Raw genomic sequence first — 24,697 nt, 5'->3', positions numbered from 1 at the left:
GTCCTAGCTACTCAGGAGGCTGAGGCAAGAGAATCGCTTGAACCTGGGAGGCAGAGGTTGCAGTGAGCCGAGGTCGCGCCGCTGCATTCCAGCCTGGGCGACAGAGCAAGACTCTGTCTCAAAAAAAAAAACAAAGTGGCTGAAGCAAGAGAAGGAGGGGCTGATCCATGCTCCCCAAGGATACAGGCCTCTGGGGTCTCTGTGTTGGCACCTAGGCCCTTGCATCCTCACACTCACCAGTCAGTAGGGGCAGAGAAGCATTAAGATGCCAATTTTCCTTCCTTTTAGCCCCTCATCCCCTATTGCCTGGATATTTCTTCCTCATTCTGGAGGAACCTCCTGTTTATCCTCAACACCGAATAATAAAACTTTTTTATCTAAGCTTCACTTTTTCACCTAGATGATAGAGAAACACAATAAGGATCTGGTCTTAGGAGCTCCATTTTATGGTGATATCACAGTCTGGATGACTGACCCACCCACTTTACCAGGCTCATTTAGTTGGTTAGTGATGGATTGGGTATACTGGAGTTTCCGTGTATTCCCTGTCCAGTGCCATTGAGTTGAAGGTGACAGCCAACATTAATAGAGAGATCCTTTAGGCAGTGAAACTTGGATTGCAGATATGGATTGGAAAGACCTCTGTGTAGAAACAGTGGAAGTTAAAAGGCTAGTGCAAGGGCCGGCTACAGAGCCTTGGTGTACTCAGGGAGGCTGGTGAAAAGAGTGCTCAGAGACAAAGGAAGGGATCTAAGGGAGGAAAGAGGCTTATGAAGGAAGAAGATGAGTTTCATCTTGTCAGATACCAGAGAAACTGAGATTGAGGATGAAGGAAAGGTGTTTGGGTTGGCTTTGGTGGTTCTTGATGGATGGTACCTGTGGACCAAACGAAGGGGCCACAGAGGGCTAAGGAGGGAGTTGAGTCCTTTTTAATAAGGACAGATATTTAAATTTATTATTTTTTTGATTTATTTTATTTTTGAGGAACAGGGGGTCCCATGCCCAGGTTGGAGTTCAATGGTGTGATCTCAGCTCACTGCAACCTCTGCATCCTGGGCTGAAATGATCCTCCTGCTTCAGCTTCCCAAGTAGCTGGGGCTACAGGCATGCACCACCATGCCTGGCTATATTTTGTAGAGATGGTGTTTCACCACGTTGCCCAAGCTGGTCTCGAACTCCTGGACTTAAGGGATCTGCCCACCTCAGCCTCCCAAAGTCCTGGGATTGTAGATGTGAGCCACCATGCCCAGCCTGGCTAATGTGTGTTTTTTTAAAATTTATTTTTAGAGTTAGAGTCTCCCTATGTTGCCCATGCTAGGCTTGAACTCCTGGGCTCAAGTCATCTACCTCAGCCTCCCAGTGTGCTGGGATTACAGGCTTGAGCCATCACACCTAGTCGTAAGAACAGATTTTTAAGATAGGAGAGTAAAGCCATATATAGAAGTGTATATAAATTCTATATATGATATGATTTCATATATATATAAAATATGTACCTTTAATTGAACAGCTGAGAAAACAGCATCAGAATATTAGGTGATTTTTGGCCGGGCGCGGTGGCTCAAGCCTGTAATCCCAGCACTTTGGGAGGCCGAGACGGGCGAATCACGAGGTCAGGAGATCGAGGCCATCCTGGCTAACACAGTGAAACCCCGTCTCTACTAAAAAATACAAAAAACTAGCCGAGTGAGGTGGCGGGCGCCTGTAGTCCCAGCTACTCGGGAGGCTGAGGCAGGAGAATGACGTGAACCCAGGAGGCGGAGGTTGCAGTGAACTGAGATCTGGCCACTGCACTCCAGCCTGGGTGACAGAGCGAGACTCTGTCTCAAAAAAAAAAAAAAAAGAATATTAGGTGATTTTCGTAATCTGGAGGAAAAAAATTGTGTCTTGTAAGTAAGTTAAAACCGTTTTGAGTGATATAAACTTCTTTTTGGTGGTGGTATTGGTCCCCAAAAAAAGTTTTGACAAAACCTAGAAGGCATGGGCAACTCAAGCAAGGATAGAGCCGAAAAATATGTAGGAATTAGAGTGACTGGGTATGTTTTGTGCTAAGAGGAACTGAGTATTTGAAAGCAGTAAAGAGGCCGGGCGTGGTGGCTCAAGCCTGTAATCCCAGCACTTTGGGAGGCCGAGACGGGCGGATCACGAGGTCAGGAGATCAAGACCATCCTGGCGAACACGGTGAAACCCCGTCTCTACTAAAAAATACAAAAAACTAGCCGGGCGAGGTGGCGGGTGCCTGTGGTCCCAGCTACTCGGGAGGCTGAGGCAGGAGAATGGCGTAAGCCTGGGAGGCGGAGCTTGCAGTGAGCCGAGATTGCGCCACTGCACTCCAGCCTGGGCAACAGAGCGAGACTCCGTCTCAAAAAAAAAAAAAAAAGAAAGCAGTAAAGAAAGGGAGGAGATGGATTGGAGCTGCTGGTGTCGGGAGAGGCAACTAGAAGCACAGTCCCCAGGGAGTGGGGAGAGTGACCTGGTCCAGCCTATTGGTTACTTACTGATTCAGAGGAGAGACTCCCATCCTCTGGAAAGAAAGTAAAAGAAGTTAAGTAAAAAGAGGATCCACTGGTTGATGGGATGCACTGAGTTTTCTGGGGGTTTTTTTTTTGGTTTTTTTTTTGTTTGTTTTGAGACAGTCTCGCTCTGTCGCCCAGGCTGGAGTGCAGTGGCACAATCTCAGCTCACTGCAAGCTCCACCTCTTAGGTTCACGCCATTCTCCCACCTCAGCCTCCCCAGTAGCTGGGACTACAGGCACCTGCCACCACGCCTGGCTAATTTTGTTTTTGTATTTCCAGTAGAGACAGGGTTTCATAGGTGTTGCTTAGGATGGTCGCGATCTTCGACCTAGAGGATGCTGGGATTTCTTTTTTTTTTTTTTGGTGGAGTCTTGTGCTGTCACCCAGGCTGGAGTGCAGGCCGTGCGATCTCGGCTCACTGGCTCTGCCTCTGGGTTCCACGCTGTTCTCCTGCCTCAGCCTCCCCAGTAGCTGGGACTGCAGGCCAGCCACCACGCCCGGCCCCTGGTTTTTGTGTTTAGTGAGGCAGGGTTTCACCATGTTGAAAACCTAGGATGATCTCACGATCTCCTGACCTCAAGTGATCCACCCGCCTCGGCCTCCCAAAGTGCTGGGATTACAGGCTTGAGCCACCGCGCCCGGCCGCACTGAGATTTCTAAGCAGTGTATTGAGAGGCTGATGGCTTGCTACTTTGTGTCTGATTTTTCTCTGTTAAAAATAGAAGCTATGGCTTTAAGACCTGAGTAGATGCTGTTGTTTTGTGGACTTTATGCCATGTGTTTTTTTTTTTCAGGAAGACAATACTCTTGTCAGCTCAGCTACTTGGAAGCACAGTTGGTTTCAATTTGTATCTTTTGTACCACTTCTGTTTCTACCTGGTTTATAAATCTGTGACCTCTTTTAGATTGGACTTGGTTATTTACAAGCATTTTTTTTTTTTTTTTTTGAGGTGGAGTTTCGCTCTGTCGCCCAGGCTGGAATGCAGTGGCTTAATCTCGGCTCAGTGTAACCTCCGCCTCCCAGGTTCATGCGATTCTCCTGCCTCAGCCTCCTGAATAGCTGGGCCTGTCGGCGCCTGCCACCACGCCTGGCTAATTTTTGTATTTTTAGTAGAGATAGGATTTCACCATGTTGGTCAGGCTGGTCTCGAACTCCTGACCTCAGGTGATCCGCCCACCTTGGCCTCCCAAAATGCTGGGATTACAGGCATGAGCTACCCTGCCAGGCCTGTTTAGAAGCCTGTAACATTTTAAGTTTTCAGATTAACACCAGAGACAAGATGGAATTTTTTTCCATCATCTTCAAGTTGTAGCATCAAATTGTATGCTACAAAATCCTGGAGACCCCAAAGATTGTTTTTCCTCCACCGATTTTATTATTGAGAATATTTAAATAGTCTGGGATTATGTAGTGACTCTGGCAGGGTCACCACATTTACATTGACAGCATCTGAATTTTTTGTACTTTGATACCTTTTCTGAGAATGTCACTCTGAAGTAAATTGGATTTTTGTCTGTTCCCTAGCTCCAGACATTTGGATTATCATTCCCTTTGCAGGAATACTAACTTTTGGGGCTTTTCAGGGACTGAAAAACTTCTCTTAAAAATTTTTTTTCTTAGGGCCAGGCACGGTAGCTCATACCTTTAATCCCAGCACTTTGGGAGGCTGAGGCAGGCGGATCACCTGAGGTCAGGAGTTCGAGACCAGCCTCACCAACATGGAGAAACCCCGTCTCTAATAAAAATACAAAACTAGCCAGGCATAGTGGTGCATGCCTGTAATCCCTGCTACTTGGGAGGCTGAGGCAGGAGAATCGCTTGAACCCAGGAGTCGGAGGTTGCATTGAGCCGAGATTGTGCCATTGCAGTCCAGCCTAGGCGACAAGAGTGAAACTTCGTCTCAAAAAGAAAAAAAAAAAAATCTTAATGGGGAAACAGTAATAGTATAATGTTAAATTGCAAAATCTAATTCTGTGGGTCAAGGGTGGGACCTGAAGGTCTGTGTTTCTAAGAAGCTCCAAGGTTATGCCAGTGCTGCTGGTCCTCAGACCATATTTTGAGTAACACAAGTACAAAGCTGTGCTGCCCAGTACAGAAGCCGCTAGCCTCATGTTGCTGTTGAGAATTTAGAGTTTTACTGGTTCAGATTAAGATATGCTGTAAATGTAAAATATAGCTGGGCATGATGGCACATACCTGTAATCCCAGCACCTTGGTAGTCTAAGATGGGACAATCACTTGAGACTGGGAGGTGAAGACCAGCCTGGGCAACATAGTAAGAGCTCACCTTTACAAAATTAAAAAAAAAAAAAAATTAGGCTGGGAGTGGTGGCTCACACCTGTAATCCCAGCACTTTGGGGGGCTGAGGCGGGCGGATCATGAGGTCAGGAGATCAAGACCATCCTGCCTAACATGGTGAAACCCCATCTCTACTAAAAATACAAAAACAAAATTAGGTGGGCGTGGTGGTGGGTTCCTGTAGTCCCAGCTATTCAGGAGGCTGAGGCAGGAGAATGACATGAACCCGGGAGGCAGAGCTTGCAGTGAGCTGAGATCACACCCCTGCACTCCAGCCTGAGCGACAGAGCAAGACTTCCTCTAAAAAAAAAAAAAAAAAAAAAAAAAAGTCCGGGCATGGTGGCTTATGCCCGTAATCCCAGCACTTTGGGAGGCCGAGGTGGGCAGAGCACGAGGTCAGGAGATCGAGACCATCCTGGCTAACAGAGTGAAACCCCGTCTCTACTGAAAGTACAAAAAATTAGCCAGGTGTGGTGTCAGGCGCCTGTAGTCCCACCTGCCCGGGAGGCTGAGGCAGGAGAATGGCGTGAACCTGGGAGGCAGAATTTACAGTGAGCCGAGATTGTGCCACTGCACTCCAGCGTTGGCAACAATGCAAGACTCTGTCTCAAAAAAATAAATAAATAAATTAGAGGCCGGGCATGGTGACTTATTCCTGTAATCCTAGCACTTTGGGAGGCTGAGGCGGGCAGATCACTCAAGCCCAGGAGTTCGAGACCAGTCTGCGCAACATGGTGAAACCCCACTTCTACTAAAAATACAAAAAAATTAGCCCGATGCTTGGCATGAACCCGCTGGAGGCTGAGGTGGGAAAATCACCTGAGCCCAGGAAGTCAAGGCTGCAGTGAGCTGTGACCATTCTGTTGCACTCCAGCCTGGGCAACAGAGGAAACCCCATCTCAAAAAAAAAAGAAATTAGTTGAGTATGGTGGCATGAACTGTAGTCCTAGCTCCTCGGCTGACTGAGGCAGAAGGATCACAGGAGCCCAGGAATTGGAGGTTACAGTGAGCTGTGGTCCTGCCACTGCACTCCAGTCTGGGCAACAGAGCAAGTCTGTGTCTCAAATATAACAATTTTTTGTTTGTTGTTTTGGGGTTTTTTTGTTGTTGTTGTTTGTTTTTGAGATGGAGTCTCGCTCTGTCGCCAGGCTGGAATACAGTGGTGCGATCTCGGCTCACTGCAAGCTCCGCCTTCTGGGTTCACACCATTCTCCTGCCTCAGCCTCCTGAGTAGCTGGGACTACAGGCGCCCAACACCACGCCCGGCTAATTTTTGTATTTTTCATGAAGACGGGGTTTCGCCATGTTAGCCAGGATGGTCTCGATCTCCTGACCTCATGATCCACCTGCCTCGGCTTCCCAAAGTGCTGGGTTTACAGGCATGAGCCACCGCGCCCAGCCAACAATTTTTTAAATTGATTAAACCTTGAATTGATATTTTGGACCTACCAGGTTAAGCAAAATAGATTACTGAAATTAATTTCACCTGGATTTTTTTTTTTTTTTTTTTTTTACTTTTTAATATGAATTTTTTTTTACTTAAAATTGCAGGTAATGTGGCTTATGTTTGTGACTTGCATTATATTTCTATTGAATAGTGCCAGCATAGAGAATTTCTATGCTAAACGTAATCTGTCTGAACAGTACTGAGTATATAAAGTTAATTATAGTTAAGGTCATGCTTAGTCTTTTACAATCAGAGGTATAAATGAGATCTTATAATAAAAATGCTAGTACTTTGCTCATTTTTAATTTATAGGCAAATTATAAAGCATTCTACAAATGTTCTTTGATCCCCACCTTCTGCAGTAACATTTTTTTATGTTTGTCCCCACTGTCATGAACAGCATAGTAAGAGGCCTTTGCATTGGATGTTGTATTTTTCTCTTGGTTGTTGAGAACAAGGGACTAATGAAAGAAAGAAGGTAGTGGCAGAATAAACCAACCTGGCAACTCAACAACCTCGGGAGTTTACCATGAGCCTTGTTTTTCTCTAGGCATATGGTGGGGTTTGCTGAATCTGTCCAAAAATGTATGTTGCTTCAAGCCTGGCTTTTGCCCTTAAAAATAGATCGTTTTGAGAAAATTTTAAGTGCTAAACTGTGTCTTTATTTTATCAGAAACACATTTGGAGCAAAGTAATGGCCACAAGAACCTCAGAAAACTTTGTTGTGCCAAAGATGAGCTGGTGTTGAGAGGAGTGGATGAGACGTAAAGTACAGAGTGAAAACAGGGAGATGACAGTGGGAACTGTGTCTGGATGAAAAGACAGCTTGACTGAAGGGGAAAGTGCTAGAGGGCAAGACATAAATCTGAATAGGTTATCATGGGGTCAGGTGAGCCTGAAGGGCTTTGTGAGCCAGAAGGGTGGTAAGTGCATCAAGCAGTTTTTGCAAAAATAGAGACACACTTTTTGAGGAAATTAAGTCCTGTTCTTTGTGAAATGAGTTAATCTTTACTTCTCTGCCTGGAAAGCGTAAGTGGTTTTCCTTTGCCAGCCATCTGAGGTATTTTGTTATTCAAGACTGTCCAAACTATGGGGGCAACCAGTACATCTTTCACCTGTCTTACAGCCCTCTCCTCTGTCCTGTGCTTTAAACCAGTTCTTTTTCTTACTCATAATTCCTACATGTATTTATTTTACCCAAAAATCCAGACCCTTCCCCTATAAAATACACCCTCTGCCCCCCACTGTCAAAACTGTGCCTTTAAATGTCCTGCTCGTGTTTCAGGGTTCCATTCAAATTCCACGTTTATGAAGCATTTTTCTATCACACCTGGTTATGTTATCTTTCTCCAGACCTGCCTAGTTTTACCCTGAGCCATTGTACTACCTATTTCGTCCTTTATGTTAGACAGTAACTCCTAGAATGTAGGACCAGGCCTTGCCCGTCTCTCTGTAGTTCTTGTACTGCCTCGCAGGTGGTCCTGGCTTAAGGAGTCTTCTCTGACTGCTAACGTGGATATAATACAATGTTAAGGTGCCTAGACAGAGAATTAGAGGAAAGTGTCAAAGTGTCTCTAATAGAAGTAGCAAAAGCTTCGTTTGAACTGTATTCTTGGCCAAAAATACAAAACACTTTAATGTTTTGTTGTTGTTGTTGTTGTTGTTGTTTTGAGACACAGTTTTCACTCTTATTGCCCAGGCTCCAGGCTGGAGTGCAGTGGCACTCCGCTCATTGCAATCTCCGCCTCCAGGGTTCAAGCAATTCTCCTGCCTGACTCAGCCTTCCAAGTAGCTGGGATTAGAGGCACACCCCACCACACCCAGCTACACATTTTGTTTTATTTTATTTATTATTATTATTATTTTAATTTTTTTTTTTTGAGACAGAGGCTCGCTGTTGCCCTGGGTGGAGGGAGTACAGCTCACTGCAACCTCCAGCTCCCAAGTTCAAGCAATTCTCCTGCCTCAGTCTCCCAAGTAGCTGGGATTACAGGTGTGAGCAACCACACCTGGCTAATTTTTGTATTTTTAATGGAAATGGGGTTTTACCGTGTTGGCCAGGCTTGTCTCGATCTCCTGACTTCAAGTGATCTGCCCGCCTTGGCCTCCCAAAATGCTGGGATTACAGGCGTGAGCCACCACGCCCGGCCCTTATTTTACTCTTGTTTAGGTGATGTCATTCACAAGGTTTTTGTTTTTTGTTTCTGAGACCAAGTCTCGCTCTGTCACCCAGGCTGGAGTGCAGGGGCACGTTCTCAGCTCACTGCAACCGCCACCTCCAGGGTTGAAGCTCTTCTCGTGCCTCAGCCTCTGAAGTAGCTGGGATTACAGGTGCACACTGCGCCGCCTGGCTAATTTTTGTATTTTTAGTAGAGATGGGGTTTTGCCATGTTAGCCAGACTGGTTCTGAACTCCTGGCCTCAACTGATCCACCAGCGTTGGCCTCCCAAAGTGCTGGGATTACAGGTGTAAGCCACCGTGCCCGGCCCATTCACAAGATTTAAGAGCCAAAAGCTATGAATTGGCCGATTTGTTTTCTGCTTTCTATTATATTTTCAATTTGGTTAGCATTTATTGAGTAGTTACCAGCCTGGGCACAGTGCTAAAGAGTAACAATCATGGCCGGGCATGGTGGCTCACACCTCTAATCCCAGCACTTTTGGAGGCCGAGGCAGGCAGATCACAAGGTCAGAAGTTCAAGACCAGCCTGGCCAATATAGTGAAACCCCATCTCTGCTAAAAATACAGAAAATTAGCCAGGTGTGGTGGTGGGCACCTGTAATCCCAGCTACTCAGGAGGCTGAGGCAGGAGAATCACTTAAACCTGGCAGGCGGAGGTTGCAGTGAGCCGAGATCATGCCATTGTCCAGCCCAGGCAACAGTATGAGACTCTGACTCAAAAAAAAAAAACCAAAATAGTAAAAATCGGCTGGGCGCAGTGGCTCACGCCTGTAATCCCAGCACTTTGGGAGGCCGAGGCAGGTGGATCATGAGGTCAGGAGATCGAGACCACCCTGGCTAACACGGTGAAACTCCATCTCTACTAAAAATACAAACAAAATTAGCCGGGCGTGGTGGCGGGTGCCTGTAGTCCCAGCTACTTGGGAGGCTGAGGCAAGAGAATGGCGTGAACCCGGGAGGTAGAGCTTGCAGTAAACTGAGATCGCACCACTGCACTCCAGCCTGAGCGACAGAGCAAGACTCCGTCTCAAAAACAAAAATAGTGAAAACCACTTGTTGGCCAGGCCCCGTGGCTCACGCCTGTAATCCCAGCACTTTGGGAGGCCTATGCAGGCAGATAACGAGGTCAGGAGATCGAGAGCATCCTGGCTAACAGTGAAACCCCATCTGTACTAAAAATACAAAAAATTAGCCAGGCGTGGTGGCAGGCACCTGTAGTCCCAGCTACTCAGAAGGCTGAGGCAGGAGAATGGCGTGAACCCGGGAAGCGGAGCTTGCAGTGAGCAGAGATCTCACCGCTGCACTCCAGCCTGGGCGACACAGTAAGACTCCATCTCAGAAAAAAAAAAAAAAAAAAAGCCCCACTTGTTAGATGTGGATCTTATCCTCAGGGAATTCATGATTCATTGTTGGGAGAGAAGTGAATGTCAAGTTGATGGTATGACATGGGCAGTTTTGTGTGGTGTCTACAAACAGGGCCATTGCAGTCTAGATCTAAGTTCTGAGTTTAGCTTCAAAAAACAAGGTCAAAAAACTTTGACAGGGTGGGGAAAATGGGGAATTGCTGTTCAGTGGGTATAAAATTTCAGTTATGCAAGATGAATAAGTTCTAGAGATCTGCTGCACAACATAGTTCCTATATTAATCATATGGTGTTATGCACTTTGAATTATGTTGAGGATGGATCTCATGATAAATGTTATCACCAAAAACAAAAATACAAGGAAATTTTCGAGGTATGTTTAGTGCTTTTTTTTTTTTTTTTTTTTTTTTTTTGAGACGGAGTTTCGCTTGTTACCCAGGCTGCAGTACAGTGACGCAATCTCAGCTCACTGCAACCTCCACCTCCCGGGTTCAAGCGATTCTCCTGCCTCAGCCTCCCAAGTAGCCAGGATTACAGGTATGTGCCATCAAACCCGGCTAATAAGGACGGGGTTTCTTCATGTTGGTCAGGCTGGTCTTGAACTCCTGACCTCAGGTGATCTGCTCACCTTGGCCTCCCAAAGTCCTGGGATTATAGGCGTGAGCCATGATGCCCTTAATATAGCTACCTCAATAAAGCTTTTTACAAAACATTGGCAGGCCCGGGCAGAGTGACTCGCTCACACGTATAATCCCAGCATTTTGGGAGGCTTAGGTGGGAGGATTGCTTGAGCCCAGTTCAAGGCCAGTCTGGAAACATGGCAAGACCCCATCATTGCAGAAAATTAAGCTAATTCATATATGCATCATCTCACATCCTTGCCATTTTTTGTGATGAGAACACTTAAAAATCTGCTCTCAGTTATTTTCAGGTGTACATTATTAAGTATAATAGTCATGTTGTACAATAGATCTCTTGAACTTATTCCCACTAACTGAAATTTTATGTCCTTTGACCAATGTCTTCCCCACTACATGTGTAAGATTTAAATTAGTTTTGTTAGTAATTCTTTAATATCATCAGATATCCAGAGTTGAAATTTCTAATTGTGTTGTGTTACATCTTTCTTTTTTTTTTTTTTTGAGACAGAGTCTCGCTCTGTTGCCCAGGCTGGAGTGCAGTGGCGGGATCTCTGCTCACTGCAAGCTCTGACCCCGGGTTCACGCCATTCTCCTGCCTCAGCCTCCCGAGTAGCTGGGACTACAGGCGCCTGCCATCATGCTTGGCTAATTGTTTTTGTATTTTTAGTAGAGGCGGGGTTTCACCGTGTTAGCCAGGATGGTCTTGATCTCCTGACCTCATGATCCACCCGCCTCGGCCTCCCAAAGTGCTGGGATTATAGGCGTGAGCCACCGCGCCTGGCCTGTGTCACATCTTTTTCATCATTTATTGGTTTGAATCAGGATCCAAAGAAGATTCATGCATTGTGATTGATTACTGGTCTCTTAAGACTCTTTATATCAGAGTTTCTCAACCTCAGTGCTCTTGACATCTTGGGCCTGATAATTCTTTGTGGTGGAGGACTGACCTGTGCCTTGGAGGATGTTTAATAGCATCTCTAGCTTCCACCCACTAGATACCAGTAGCACATCCCAGCCCAGTAGTGACAACCAAAAATGTCTTAGCCAAATGTTCCTAGAGGCAGAGTCACCCCAGGCTGAGCACCACTGATCTACTGGTTCTCCCTCCAGTCTTCTCTTTATTCTTCTGGTTATCTATTTGCAGAAGAACCTGAGTATAATCTTGCAGTGTTTCCCTCAGTATGGATTTCACTGATTTAATCCCTGTAGTGTAATTTAACATCTTCAGTCACCAATTTCCTGTTAATTGGGTTTGATCTAGAGACTTGATTGGTTTCGGAGTTTTTGGGTTTGACAAGATTGCATTATAGGTGTGGTTTTTTCTTTCATCAAGAGGCACATAATGTCTGTTGTGTCTTTATTTTAATATTAACAACCATTGATGCCTAATTCATTCACCACAGGGTCTTTTTGTTTTAAAATGTATGTTTTTATTTAGGCTGCTTTGCTTTAAATAACAATCTGTGTTCTCCCTTAATAAAGGCAGGGGAAATGGAAGGTGAGGCGGTCGAAGCCATTGTGGAGGAGTCCGAAACTTTTATTAAAGGAAAGGAGAGAAAGACTTACCAGAGACGCCGGGAAGGGGGCCAGGAAGAAGATGCCTGCCACTTACCCCAGAACCAGACGGATGGGGGTGAGGTGGTCCAGGATGTCAACAGCAGTGTACAGATGGTAATGATGGAACAGCTGGACCCCACCCTTCTTCAGATGAAGACTGAAGTAATGGAGGGCACAGTGGCTCCAGAAGCAGAGGCTGCTGTGGACGATACCCAGATTATAACTTTACAAGTTGTAAATATGGAGGAACAGCCCATAAACATAGGAGAGCTTCAGCTTGTTCAAGTACCTGTTCCTGTGACTGTACCTGTTGCTACCACTTCCGTAGAAGAACTTCAGGGGGCTTATGAAAATGAAGTGTCTAAAGAGGGCCTTGCGGAAAGTGAACCCATGATATGCCACACCCTACCCTTGCCTGAAGGGTTTCAGGTGGTTAAAGTGGGGGCCAATGGAGAGGTGGAGACACTAGAACAAGGGGAACTTCCACCCCAGGAAGATCCTAGTTGGCAAAAAGACCCAGACTATCAGCCACCAGCCAAAAAAACAAAGAAAACCAAAAAGAGCAAACTGCGTTATACAGAGGAGGGCAAAGATGTAGATGTGTCTGTCTACGATTTTGAGGAAGAACAGCAGGAGGGTCTGCTATCAGAGGTTAATGCAGAGAAAGTGGTTGGTAATATGAAGCCTCCAAAGCCAACAAAAATTAAAAAGAAAGGTAAAACAAGTTTATCCATAGTGGTTTCATAAAACCATTTTGGGATGAGCACACAACACAGTGCCTATGCAAGTTGTTTTATATTAACTGTATTTGTAAAAGGTCGTTATGTGGGTACAGTTCTTTAAAACCAGTCTAAAGTAAGTTTTTTTACAGATCAAATGCTCTGTTTTTAATCCCAAAGAAGAAGTAAATGTATCAATGATATGAGATAATTATGACTTATATTGGGTTTTGTTATTAAAAGCTAATAAAATATATTTGTAGAAATTTAAGATTAGGATTAATCTTAACACTTTGAAACTCTGCAGCAAGTGTTTTATTTTGCACATAGGTGTAAAGAAGACATTCCAGTGTGAGCTTTGCAGTTACACGTGTCCACGGCGTTCAAATTTGGATCGTCACATGAAAAGCCACACTGATGAGAGACCACACAAGTGCCATCTCTGTGGCAGGGCATTCAGAACAGTCACCCTCCTGAGGAATCACCTTAACACACACACAGGTGCTGGATAAGAATGTTGGGGGCTACAACAACAAATGCTCAGACTTGGCTTTTTAGTATTCATTCAAGCTCACTCCAGTGGGAATTTAAAGGAAGTTTTTGTTATTTCTTATGATGCCCTTTTTGTAATCATGATTTTATTGTAAGCACTTGGGTTTAGTTATTATAGACAAATGTAAAGAAAATTTAATGAAAAATAACAACACCCTGTCTCTTAAAAAAAAAAAGAGTCTCTGGCAATAGATGCCTGGTACTCTGAGGAAGAACATTAGAAATAGTGAAATCCCAGTGAAACCCCGTCTCTACTAAAAATACAAAAAATTAGCTGGGTGTGGTGGCGGGTGCCTGTAGTCCCAGCTATTCGGGAGGCTGAGGCAGGAGAATGGCATGAACCCGGGAGGTGGAGCTTGCAGTGAGCCGAGATATCCCGCCACTGCACTCCAGCCTGGGCGACTGTGAGTCTCCATCCAAAAAAAAAAAAAAAAACAACAAATGGAAGTGAAATCCTACCTTTATTTACAAAAAAAACAAAACAAAAAAAGGCTGGGCAGAGTGACTCATGCCTGTAATCCTAGGACTTTGGGAGGCTGAGGTGGGCAGATCACTTGAGATTAGAAGTTGGAGACCAGCCTGGCCAACATGACAAAACCCCATGCATCTCTACTAGCATACATAAATTAGCCAGGTGTGGTGGCGGGTGCCTGTAATCCCAGCTACTCAGGAGGCTCAGGCAGGAGAATCGCTTGAAACCTGGGAGGCAGATGTTGCAGTGAGCTGAGATAGCGCTACTGCACTCCAGCCTGGGTGACAGTGAGACTCTGTCTCAAAAACACACCATACCATTTTTTGTTTCTGGTTGTTTCAGGATAAGTAATTCATAATTTCAGAATGGAAAAGTTAAGGCACCGTTCTTGATAATTCAAACATTTATTTGAGCACCCTACTTACTTTAGTGTTCAGATATTCTGATATTAGCTTCATGTTGGCTATGGCCAGGTTCCATGAGGTCTAAAGTAGAGGGACTGTATGCACTAAACCTCTCTTTAAGCTCTCCTGGGCTGTTTGTTATTCCAGTGTAGGAACTTAGTTGCAAATCTTCTCACATGGTTTTTCATGCAGAATAACTTTCTTCTGTCCATATTCTGTACTTCATTTCATATGACAACTCTTGTTTTTGTTTTTCAGGCTTCTAAAAATTTCTAATGACAACTCTTGTTTTAGATTTGTTTGTGCTGGTTGTCAGATGACCATGATCAAGTGGGTGTTAATCATAAACAGTATGCTGTACATTGGCACATTCTTCACTAATATGACTGACTTTTAAACATCTCTATAATTTCTACTCAGACACTTGATAATATGTTTTATTTGATACTTTGAAGACACTAGGATGGGGCAAATGACTATGTAAAAGTAACTGGGTAATCCCAGCACTTTGGAAATCCGATGGGAGGTAGATCACTTGAGGCCAGGAGGTCTAGACCAGCCTGGCCAACATGGCAAAACTGCCTCTGTACTAAAAATACAAAAAATCAGCTGGGTGTGGTGGCACACGCCAGTAAACCTAGCTACTTGGGTGGTTGAGGCAGGAGAATCACTTGAATGCGGGACATAGAGGTTGCAGTAAGCCGAGATTGTGCCACTGCACCCCAACCTAGGTGACAGAGCAAGACTCTGTCTCACCAAAATCAATAAATAAATGGCCCCATGACAGGACTTCCCAGGATGGGTGTGCCTTGATGTGGGCATTCTCTATCTAGTCTTCAGCTTTGAAAGTAAGAGGTGCAGTCTGGTTACTCAGCAGATTTGGCAGGACTAATTCATATCAACAAAACCCGCAAGAGCAGACAGGTGCCTACACAAGAGTATCGGTTTATGGCGAAGAGTATACCTTTTCATGTTCCAGATGCAGTTGCATTGTATTCTAGGGGGCGCCATTGCCTTTGTTATGATGCTGTAGCAGCCAGGCACCATAGCTCTTGCCTGTAATCCCAGCACTTTGGGAGGCCGAGGTGGGTGGATCACCTGAGGTCAGGAGTTCAAAACCAGCCTGGCCAACATGGCAAAACCCTGTCTCTACTAAAAATATAAAAAATTTAACTGGGTGTGGTGGCGCATGCCTGTAGTCCCAGCTACTTGGAAGACTGAGGCAGGAGAATTGCTTAAATCCAGGAAGCAGAAATTGCAGTGAGTGGAGATCACATCATTGCACTCCAGCCCAGGTGACAGAGCGAGACTCTGTCTCAAAAAAAAAAAAAGATGCTGTAGCAGTTGAAAGCTAACTTGGTAAGGATGAGCCTTGATGGCTGGGCATGGTGGCTCACACCTTTAATCCCCGCACCTGGGGAGGCCGAGGCTTGTGGATCACTTGAGGTCAGGAGTAAATCCTGTCTCGACTAAAAATACAAAAATTAGCCAGGTGGCTGGGTGTGGTGGCTTATGCCTGTAATCCCAGCACTTTGGGAGGCCAAGGCAGGCAGATCACCTGAGGTCGGGAGTTCAAGACCAGCCTGACCAACATGGGGAAACCCCATCTCTACTAAAAATACAAAATTAGCTGGGCATGGTGGCACATGCCTGTAATTCTAGCTACTCGGGAGGCTGAAGCAGGAGAATCGCTTGAACCTGGGAGGTGGCGGTTGCAGTGAGCTGAGATCGTGCGATTGCACTCCATCCTGGGCAACAAGAGCAAAACTCGGTCTCAGAAAAAAAAGCCGGGCATGGTGGCTTACGCCTGTAATCCCAGCACTTTGGGAGGCCAAGACAGGCAGATCGCAAGGTCAGGAGATCGAGACCGTCCTGGCCAGCATGGTGAAACCCCGTCTCTACTAAAAATCCAAAAAAAAAAAAAAAAAAAAAAAAAAAGCCAGGTGTGGTGGCACGTATCTGTAGTCCCAGCTACTGAGGAGGCTGAGGCAAGAGAATTGCTTCAACCTGGAAGGTAGAGGTTGCAGCGAGCCAAAATCATGCTACTGCACTACAACCGAGGCGACAGAGCAAGAGACTCCATCTCACAAAAAGAAAAAAAGAGGATGGGCCTTGAGTGAAGGAATGTAGGTGGTCATGTGGCGCAGCCTAATGGAAATCCCTGCTCTACAGCAGTGTCCACTTCGTTGCTAATTGCCATGCTTATGTCTGCCAGGGGCAGGCCTCTTTCTCGCCTGGATAGTACTAGGTAAACACCAGCATTTATTTTTTAGCTTACTTTTTTCTAAAAGAAGACCAGGCATGGTGGCTCACACCTGTAATCTCAGCAATTTGTGAGACCGAGGCTGGAGGATTGCTTGAGCCCAGGAGTTTGAGACAAGCCTGGGCAACGTGGCAAGACTCCATCTCTACAAAATAGAAAAAATTAGCCAGGCATGGTGGTGCAAGCCTGTAGTCTCAGCTACTGGAGAGGCTGAAGTAGGAGGATCACTTGAGCCTGGGAAGTCAAGGCTACAGTGAGCCTTGATCCTATCACTGCACTCCTGCTGGGCAACAGAGGAAGACCCTGGCTCAAAAACAAGGAAAAGAAAATTGGATGCCACTTTTCTTCTCTTGTTAATTGTTTTACTTCTCATCCATACACCATACTCTACACTTTTCACAGGAAGAAGTCTGTGCTTTACCGTTAGATCCATGGTGGTTCTAAAGAATCAAATTGAATGAACAAATGAACATTCCTTGGAATTGCTTACTTTTTATTATACTCCAGTCACTCTTCCTCTCCACCATTCTCTTCATTCTCTAAGAGAATCATTTCTGCAGATGGCTGGTTCTATTCATTACATTGTGGCTCTCAAAGGCGGCCTTCTTTTGGTTTTAGTGTTTGGTATTACCTTGCTGTCACCCCTTAGCTGCTGCCCACAATTACAGATGGTCACTAGTCTGTGAAACTGGCATTGCATTTTTTTTTTTTTTTTTTTTTTTTTTTTTTTTTTTTTTTTGAGACGGAGTCTCGCTCTGTCACCCAGGCTGGAGTGCAGTGGCCAGATCTCAGCTCACTGCAAGCGCCGCCTCCCGGGTTTACGCCATTCTCCTGCCTCAGCCTCCTGAGTAGCTGGGACTACAGGCGCCTGCCACCTCGCCCGGCTAAGTTTTTGTATTTTTAGTAGAGACGGGGTTTCACTGGGTTAGCCAGAATGGTCTCGATCTCCTGACCTCATGATCCGCCCGTCTCGGCCTCCCAAAGTGCTGGGATTACAGGCTTGAGCCACCGCGCCCGGCCGGCATTGCATTTTGCTATCAGTTTTGTCTCTAGGATTCCTTCAGTGAAAGACAAGAAATGTAGAGAGTATATTATTCATAAATGTTTTATATTGGATGAATTGACATTCAGAATGATCACAGCATATTAGACAAGGGTGCTTGAAAATCATTTGTTTAAATCACATAAAAGGCAATACTATGTAAAGCCTGTGATAAGCCTGTGAAATTCCTTATCAAGAGAGACAAATATAGAAAACAAGCTCTATGCTTGTGGTTTTTTGTTTTTGTTTTTGTTTTTGTTTTGAGGCAGAGTTCGCTCTGTCGCCCAGGCTGGAGTGCAGTGGTGCGATCTCGGCTCACTGCAAGCTCCGCCTCCTGGGTTTACGCCATTCTCCTGCCTCAGCCTCCCCAGTAGCTGGGACTACAGGCGCCTGCCACCACGCCCGGTTAATTTTTTGTATTTTTAGTAGAGACAGGGTTTCACCGGGTTAGCCAGGATGGTCTCAGTCTCCTGACCTCGTGATCCGCCCGCCTCGGCCTCCCAAAGTGCTGGGATTACAGGCGTGAGCCACCACAACCGGCCATGCTTGTGTTTTTAAAAGAAAGTTTCAGAATATGGACAGCCCAATGGCCCTATATTTATAGTCATAATACAGCGAGATTTGAGAGACGGGATCTTGCCATGTTGCCTAGGCTGGTCTCAAACTCTTAGCCTCCCAGAGTTCTGGGATTAGATGCCTGAGCCACCAAGACCAGTCTCTATTAACTTTTAATCCATAATGACCAGGATATTCACAAAATAGGAATAAGAAGGTTTTTATGATGTTAAAAGGCAGCAGATTCAGATGGGTAATTAAGAGAAACTAAATGTTTGGCATGTGTTACAATATCCCGGCGTTAGTATTATAAATCCATCCAGGCCCTCCCATAGTTTTTGGAGCTCACTTTTGGATCTACTTACAAGCTACTGCAATTGATGGGATGACTAGGGTTCAGTCTCACAGCAGTTCTATGCCACACATTGATATCTGTCATTAACTGTGCCCTTGATCTTGCTCTTCCTGTTATTCCATCCTTTCTCTAGGTACTCGTCCTCACAAGTGCCCAGACTGCGACATGGCCTTTGTGACCAGTGGAGAATTGGTTCGGCATCGTCGTTACAAACACACCCACGAGAAGCCATTCAAGTGTTCCATGTGCGATTACGCCAGTGTAGAAGTGAGTGTTCAGCTTTTTGTTGGTATCTGTCTTAGGCAGGCCGTGATGTATTTCTGTACAAAGCTATAACTACCCAAACTGACTTAAGATGAGGTAGAAAAATGTTAGTAAATTATTGGCTGCGTGCAGTGACTCAAGCCTGTAATCCCAACACTTTGGGAGGTTGAGGCTGGTGGATCACAAGGTCAGGAGATGAGACCATTCCGGCTATCACAGTGAAACCCCGTCTCTACTAAAAATACAAAAAAAATTAGCCAGGTGTGGTGGCGGGCGCCTGTAGTCCCAGCTACTCGGGAGGCTGAAGCAGGAGAATGGCGTGAACCTGGCAGGCAGAGCTTGCAGTGAGCCGAGATTGCACCACTGCACTCCAGCCTGGGCAACAGAGCAAGACTCAGTCTCAAAAAAAAAGGAGACCGGGCGTGGTGGCTCAAACCTGTAATCCCAGCACTTTGGGAGGCCGAGGTGGGCGGATCACGAGGTCAGGCGATCGAGACCATCCTGGCTAACACGGTGAAACCCCGTCTCTACTAAAAAAAAAAATACAAAAAAACTAGCCGGGGCGAGGTGGCAGGCGCCTGTAGTCCCAGCTACTCGGGAGGCTGAGGCAGGAGAATGGCATAAACCCGGGAGGCGGAGCTTGCAGTGAGCCGAGATCGCGCCACCACACTCCAGCCTGGGCGACAGAGCGAGACTCCGTCTCAAAAAAAAATAATAAGAAGAAAAATGTTAGTAAATTATGAATACTCCCACACAACACCCCTCCCCGAAAAAAACTTATGAGTGTGAAAGATTTACCTGTTAAAAAGAGTACCAGTATCTGGCCGTGTGTGGTGGCTCACACGTATAATCCCAGCACTTTGGGAGGCCAAGGCGGGCGGATCACCTGTGGTCGGGAGTTCGAGACCAGCCTAACTAACATGGAGAAGCCCCATCTCTACTAAAAAATAAAAAATTTAGGCTGGGCACGGTGGTTCACGCCTGTAATCCCAGCACTTTGGGAGGCCGAGGCGGGCAGATCATGACGTCAGGAGATCGAGACCCTCCTGGCTAAAATGGTAAAACCCCATCTCTACTAAAAACACAAAAAATTAGCTGGGCGTGGTGACGGGTGCCTGTAGTCCCAGCTACTCGGGAGGCTGAGGCAGGAGAATGGCGTGAATCTGGGAGGCGGAGCTTGCAGTGAGCCGAGATCCCGCCTCTGCACTCCAGCCTGGGCGACAGAGCGAGACTCCATCTCTAAATAAATAAATATTAGCTGAGTGTGGTGGCACATGCCTGTAATCCCAGCTACTCAGGAGGCTGAGGCAGGAGAATCGCTTGAACCTGGAAGGAGGAGGTTGCAGTGCGCCGAGATCGCGCCATTGCACTCCAGCCTGGGCAACAAGAGCGGAACTGTCTTAAAAAGAGTACCAGTTTCACATGTTAGTACAGGCAAATTCTGTCAAACTTAGAAGAAAAAACTGTACTCAGAGCATTTTAAAATGGTAGGTTTAGGCGGGGCGCGGTGGCTCACGCCTGTAATCCCTGCACTTTGGGAGGCTGAGGTGGGCAGATCACAAGGTCAGGAGATCGAGACCATCCTGGCTAACACGGTGAAACCCCGTCTCGACTAAAAATACAAAAAATTCGCCGGGCATGGTGGCGGGCGCCTGTAGTCCCAGCTACTTGGGAGGCTGAGGCAGGAGAATGGCGTGAACCCGGGAGGTGGAGCTTGCAGTGAGCCAAAACCACGTCACTGTATTCCAGCCTGGGCAACAGAGCAAGACTCCATCTCAAAAAAAAAAAGAAAGCTAGGTTTATCAGTTTTATTATTTGAAGCTGCACTGTTACCAAAACTGGGTCAGAAAACTACCAAAAAGAAAACATCCTCAGAAACAAACAAAAATTTTAAATGAAATTATTAGCCAGTGAGCCAACCTAATTTAGTAATACGTTCTAAAAAATAAGTGATACTGAATATATCTGAAACACAATGATAGTTTATCATTGGGAAATTACTGATATATATTACATTGAAGGATTGAAGAAAAACTATATTATTTCTGTAGATGTGAGGGGGCGCTAAAATTCAGTAATTGTTAATTACTGTTTAATGTCCTAGCAAGTTAAGTATAGGAGAAAATTTCTTTAATGTGTTTAGGCTGGGCGCGGTGGCTCAATGCCTGTAATCCCAGTACTTTGGGAGGTTGAGGTGGGCAGATCACCTGAGGTCAGGAGTTGACCAGCCTGGCCAACATGGTGAAACCCCATCTCTACTAAAAATACAGAAATTAGCTGGGCATGGTGGCACGCGCCTGTAGTCTCAGCTACTCGGGAGGCTGAGGCAGGAGAATCATTTGAACCTGGGAGGTGTAAGTTGCATTGAGGCAGGATCACTCCACTGAACTCCAGCCTGGGTGACGAGTGAGACTACCTCAAAAAAAAAAAAAAAGCATATATATACCAGAAATGTATAATAAACTCATCCTCATTAATTCTGAAACATTGAAAGTATTTCCACTAAATTCTGGAATGTGACAAGATATTCATTCTTAATGTTACTGTTTCAACGTTGTACTGGAAATCCTAGCTAATAGAATAAAGTAAGAAATGAATTATTAATGGAAAGATAAAACTGTTATTTCTTGCAGAGAGATTTGCTTACAGAGAAAATCTAAGAGTATCAAAACAAAAACTTAGAGCGAGAAGAGTTCAGTTCACTGACCAGATATAAGATAAGCATACAGAAATCAGTAACTTCTATAGTGATAGGAAGGTGTAAAATGGATTCTAATAGCAATAAAATAACTTAGGGATAGACTGAACAACAAAAAACAATATCTGGCTGGGCATGATGGCTCACGCCTGTAATCCCAGCACTTTGGGAGGCCAAGGCGGGCAGATCACTAGGTCAGGAGATCGAGACCATCCTGGCTAACACAAACAAAATACAAAAAATTAGCTGGGCGTGGTGGCGGGCACCTGTAGTCCCAGCTACTCAGGAGGCTGAGGCAGGAGAATGGGGTGAACCCAGGAGGCGGAGCTTGCAGTGAACCGAGGTCATGCCACTGACCTCCAGCCTGGGCGACAGAGCGAGACTGTCTCAAAAACAACAACAACAATATCTATGAAATCTACATGAAGAAAACCTCAAGCTTTTCCAAAGGACATGAATAAATGAAGAAACATTACAAGTTAATTTTAACTTTCAGCTGGAAGAATAAATGTGAATGGCTAAGATAAATTTGAAAATAGAATGAGGGGCTTATGTAATTGGATTTTGTAAAACTATAGTAAATGAAACCAGTGTGATATTGCAGCAGGAATAGATAGCTCATTGGAACAGAGTGGGTTCTGGTACATACGAGTTAACAGGTTAAATAGGGAAATCTTGAAGGAAGAGAGTTAGTAATGCTATTAGGATAGTTATCGACTTATGTGTTGAAAACTTGGTGTGTAACACTTATAACTGGGGCCGGGCATGGTAGCTCACCCCTATAATCCCAGCACTTTGGGAAACCAAGGCGGGTTGGTCACCTGAGATCAGGAGTTCGAGACCAGCCTGACCAACATGGTGAAACCCCATCTCTACTAAAAATACAAAAGTTAGCCAGGCGTGGTGGTGTGCGCCTGTAGTCTCAGCTACTTGGGAGGCCAAGCCAGGAGAATTGCTTGACTCTGGGAGGTGGAGGTTGCAGTGACCCACAATCGTGACACTGCACTCCAGCCTGGGCAACAGAGCGAGATTTCATCTCAAAAGAGAAACCAACAACACTTAAGAGTGCAGTGCTTGTTTTTGTTTGTTTGTTTTTTCCTTAAAATTGGGAAACTTTCTAAATTTTTCAAAACAAACATTGAAACATTAGTGAATGTTCAAAGCGCTTTTTGGGGTAGGGGGTGCGTGGGGGACAGGGTCTCTCACTCTGTCGCCCAGGCTGGAGTGCAGTGGTGTGATCATGGCTCACTGTAGCCTTAAACTACTGGGCTCAGGTGATCCTCCCACTTTAGCTGCTCTTCATGTAGCTGGGACTACAGGCATGTACCACCACACCCATCTAATTTTTGTATTTTTTGTAGAGACAGGGTTTTGCCATGTTGCCCAGGCTGGTCTCGAACTCCTGACCTCAAGTGATCCGCACACGCCTTGGCCTGCCAAAGTGCTGGGATTACAGGTGTGAGCCACCGCGCCCTGCCCTTAAAGCACTTCGTAGAATCAAGTTTGAAAGTCACTGTTTTAGTATAAGGTATCCTGCAGGGGACTAAAGGATGGATAATGGGAGGATGATAGATGAGAGGCCCTTCGAGCCTGGCCTGTCTAGGAAACGCTAATGATAAGAAAAGAGGATGAGTGGAATTAAAACATGTATTCAGTAACTCAGGATTTGGAACAAATTGATCTGTAAATAGGCATGGATTAGTTTTAAACTATTACGGAAAATTTCAAACATGTAGAAGTAAAGATTGTAATACATCCTCATGTGCCTACCACCCAGCTTAAACAGTTACTAGTCACGTGCAATCTTTTTTTTGAGACAGTTTCGCTCTTGTTGCCCAGGTTGGAGTGCAATGGCATGATCTTGGGTCACTGCGACCTCCACCTTCTGGGTTCAAGAGATTCTCCAGCCTCAGTCTTCCGAGTAGGTGTGTGCCACCATGCCTGGCTAATTTTTGTGTTTTTAGTAGATAGGGGGGTCTCAGCATGTTGGCCAGGCTGGTCTTGAACTCCTGACCTCAGATGATCCGCCCACCTTGGCTTCCCAAGTAATGACCAATCTTGACTCATCTACACCCGTATTCGTTTACCCACTTCTCTTAGATAATGATAAGGATTCGAGAAGCAAAGTTTACAAATAATGAAGAGAGAAGGTTATCTTTTAGACTTATTCTGTATTCTGAATTTCAGTGCCCCAAAGCTAAGCTTTTGTGCCTCACCTACAGTGCTCATGTTATAGTCTGTGTTAACAGAAGTTAAAGTTTTGTTTTCATATTTCAGGTCAGCAAATTAAAACGTCACATTCGCTCTCATACTGGAGAGCGTCCATTTCAGTGCAGTTTGTGCAGTTATGCCAGCAGGGACACATACAAGCTGAAAAGGCACATGAGAACCCATTCAGGTAGGACTTCTCCACTCCTTACTGTATTAATGAGCTGCTTTTCAGTGAATCCCATGGGACCCTGTGGACCACTGTGTGCCCCCATTGTTTATGCAAATGGAAGACTGGCATGAAAATAGTATGGAATTGATTAATGCTTCTCTGGCATATCCTCTGAATCCATTGTTCGGAAAATACATTAGAAAAGAGTACCTTTTGTTTTGTTCAACTTGAATCTGCCTATAACAAGAAAATAATACTTTTTAAGGGAGAAATTAAGTTAAAATGGACAGATTTTAATTTTGAAAGTCTGGGTGGATTTCCTAACCCACCTTATTCAGTTTTCCTGGATACTGCCTTTTCTTAAAAAGAAAAACTTGTGGGTTCTCCATTCAGTCTCCCCCAAAGGTAAGCATTGCTGTAATGTGGAGGATTCCAGAGCAGAGCTGGACAGAGCAGAGGTGGCCAGTAGCAGTTTAGGACTTGGCCATGTCTGAAGATAGACATGATCTGGGCACTGGGACTGAGCCTCAGCCTTCCTGAGACCTGTAGATTCTCTGTGATGTAGCATATCTGCCACCTGAGTTACCCTCCAATTAAATTACAGTATTTATTCATTTCATTTAATGTGTTCAATTCTGTATTTTCTTTAAAGGAGAAAAGCCTTATGAATGTTATATTTGTCATGCTCGGTTTACCCAAAGTGGTACCATGAAGATGCACATTTTACAGAAGCACACAGAAAATGTGGCCAAATTTCACTGTCCCCACTGTGACACAGTCATAGCCCGAAAAAGTGATTTGGGTAAGTAGATCAGTGACAAGTGAAAAACATATTTTGAAGGATTTATATTTTGAAATATGGGGATCATAAATAACTTCACCTTCTGACTCTCATACATTTTATGTATAGGAATGGCCTGTCACTTAGTAAAAGCCATTGCTTAGCTGCTTTTTTTTTTTTTTTTTTTTCTGTTTCTTCTTTTTCTT

At 45.1% G+C, this 24,697-nt stretch overlaps 1 protein-coding gene across 2 annotated transcripts in view; it reads left to right on the top strand.

Annotated features, from left to right (window-relative positions):
* CTCF (CCCTC-binding factor) overlaps positions 1-24,697 on the top strand; it is an 84,064-nt gene that overhangs the window by 39,724 nt on the left and 19,643 nt on the right. For both annotated transcript variants that reach the window (XM_003917049.4, XM_017953698.3), the window contains exons 3-7: positions 11,932-12,721; positions 13,056-13,226; positions 18,502-18,635; positions 23,608-23,728; positions 24,363-24,512. In XM_003917049.4, the coding sequence (XP_003917098.3) occupies positions 11,941-12,721; positions 13,056-13,226; positions 18,502-18,635; positions 23,608-23,728; positions 24,363-24,512 (1,357 nt within the window). In that variant the 5' untranslated portion in view covers positions 11,932-11,940. The remainder of the gene's footprint in view (positions 1-11,931; positions 12,722-13,055; positions 13,227-18,501; positions 18,636-23,607; positions 23,729-24,362; positions 24,513-24,697) is intronic.

The sequence above is a fragment of the Papio anubis genome, chromosome 18, assembly GCF_008728515.1.
Source record: "Papio anubis isolate 15944 chromosome 18, Panubis1.0, whole genome shotgun sequence".
Taxonomy (NCBI): Eukaryota; Metazoa; Chordata; class Mammalia; order Primates; family Cercopithecidae; genus Papio; species Papio anubis.
Note: the sequence above shows the minus strand (reverse complement) of the source record. Positions and strands in the feature narration are given on the sequence as shown.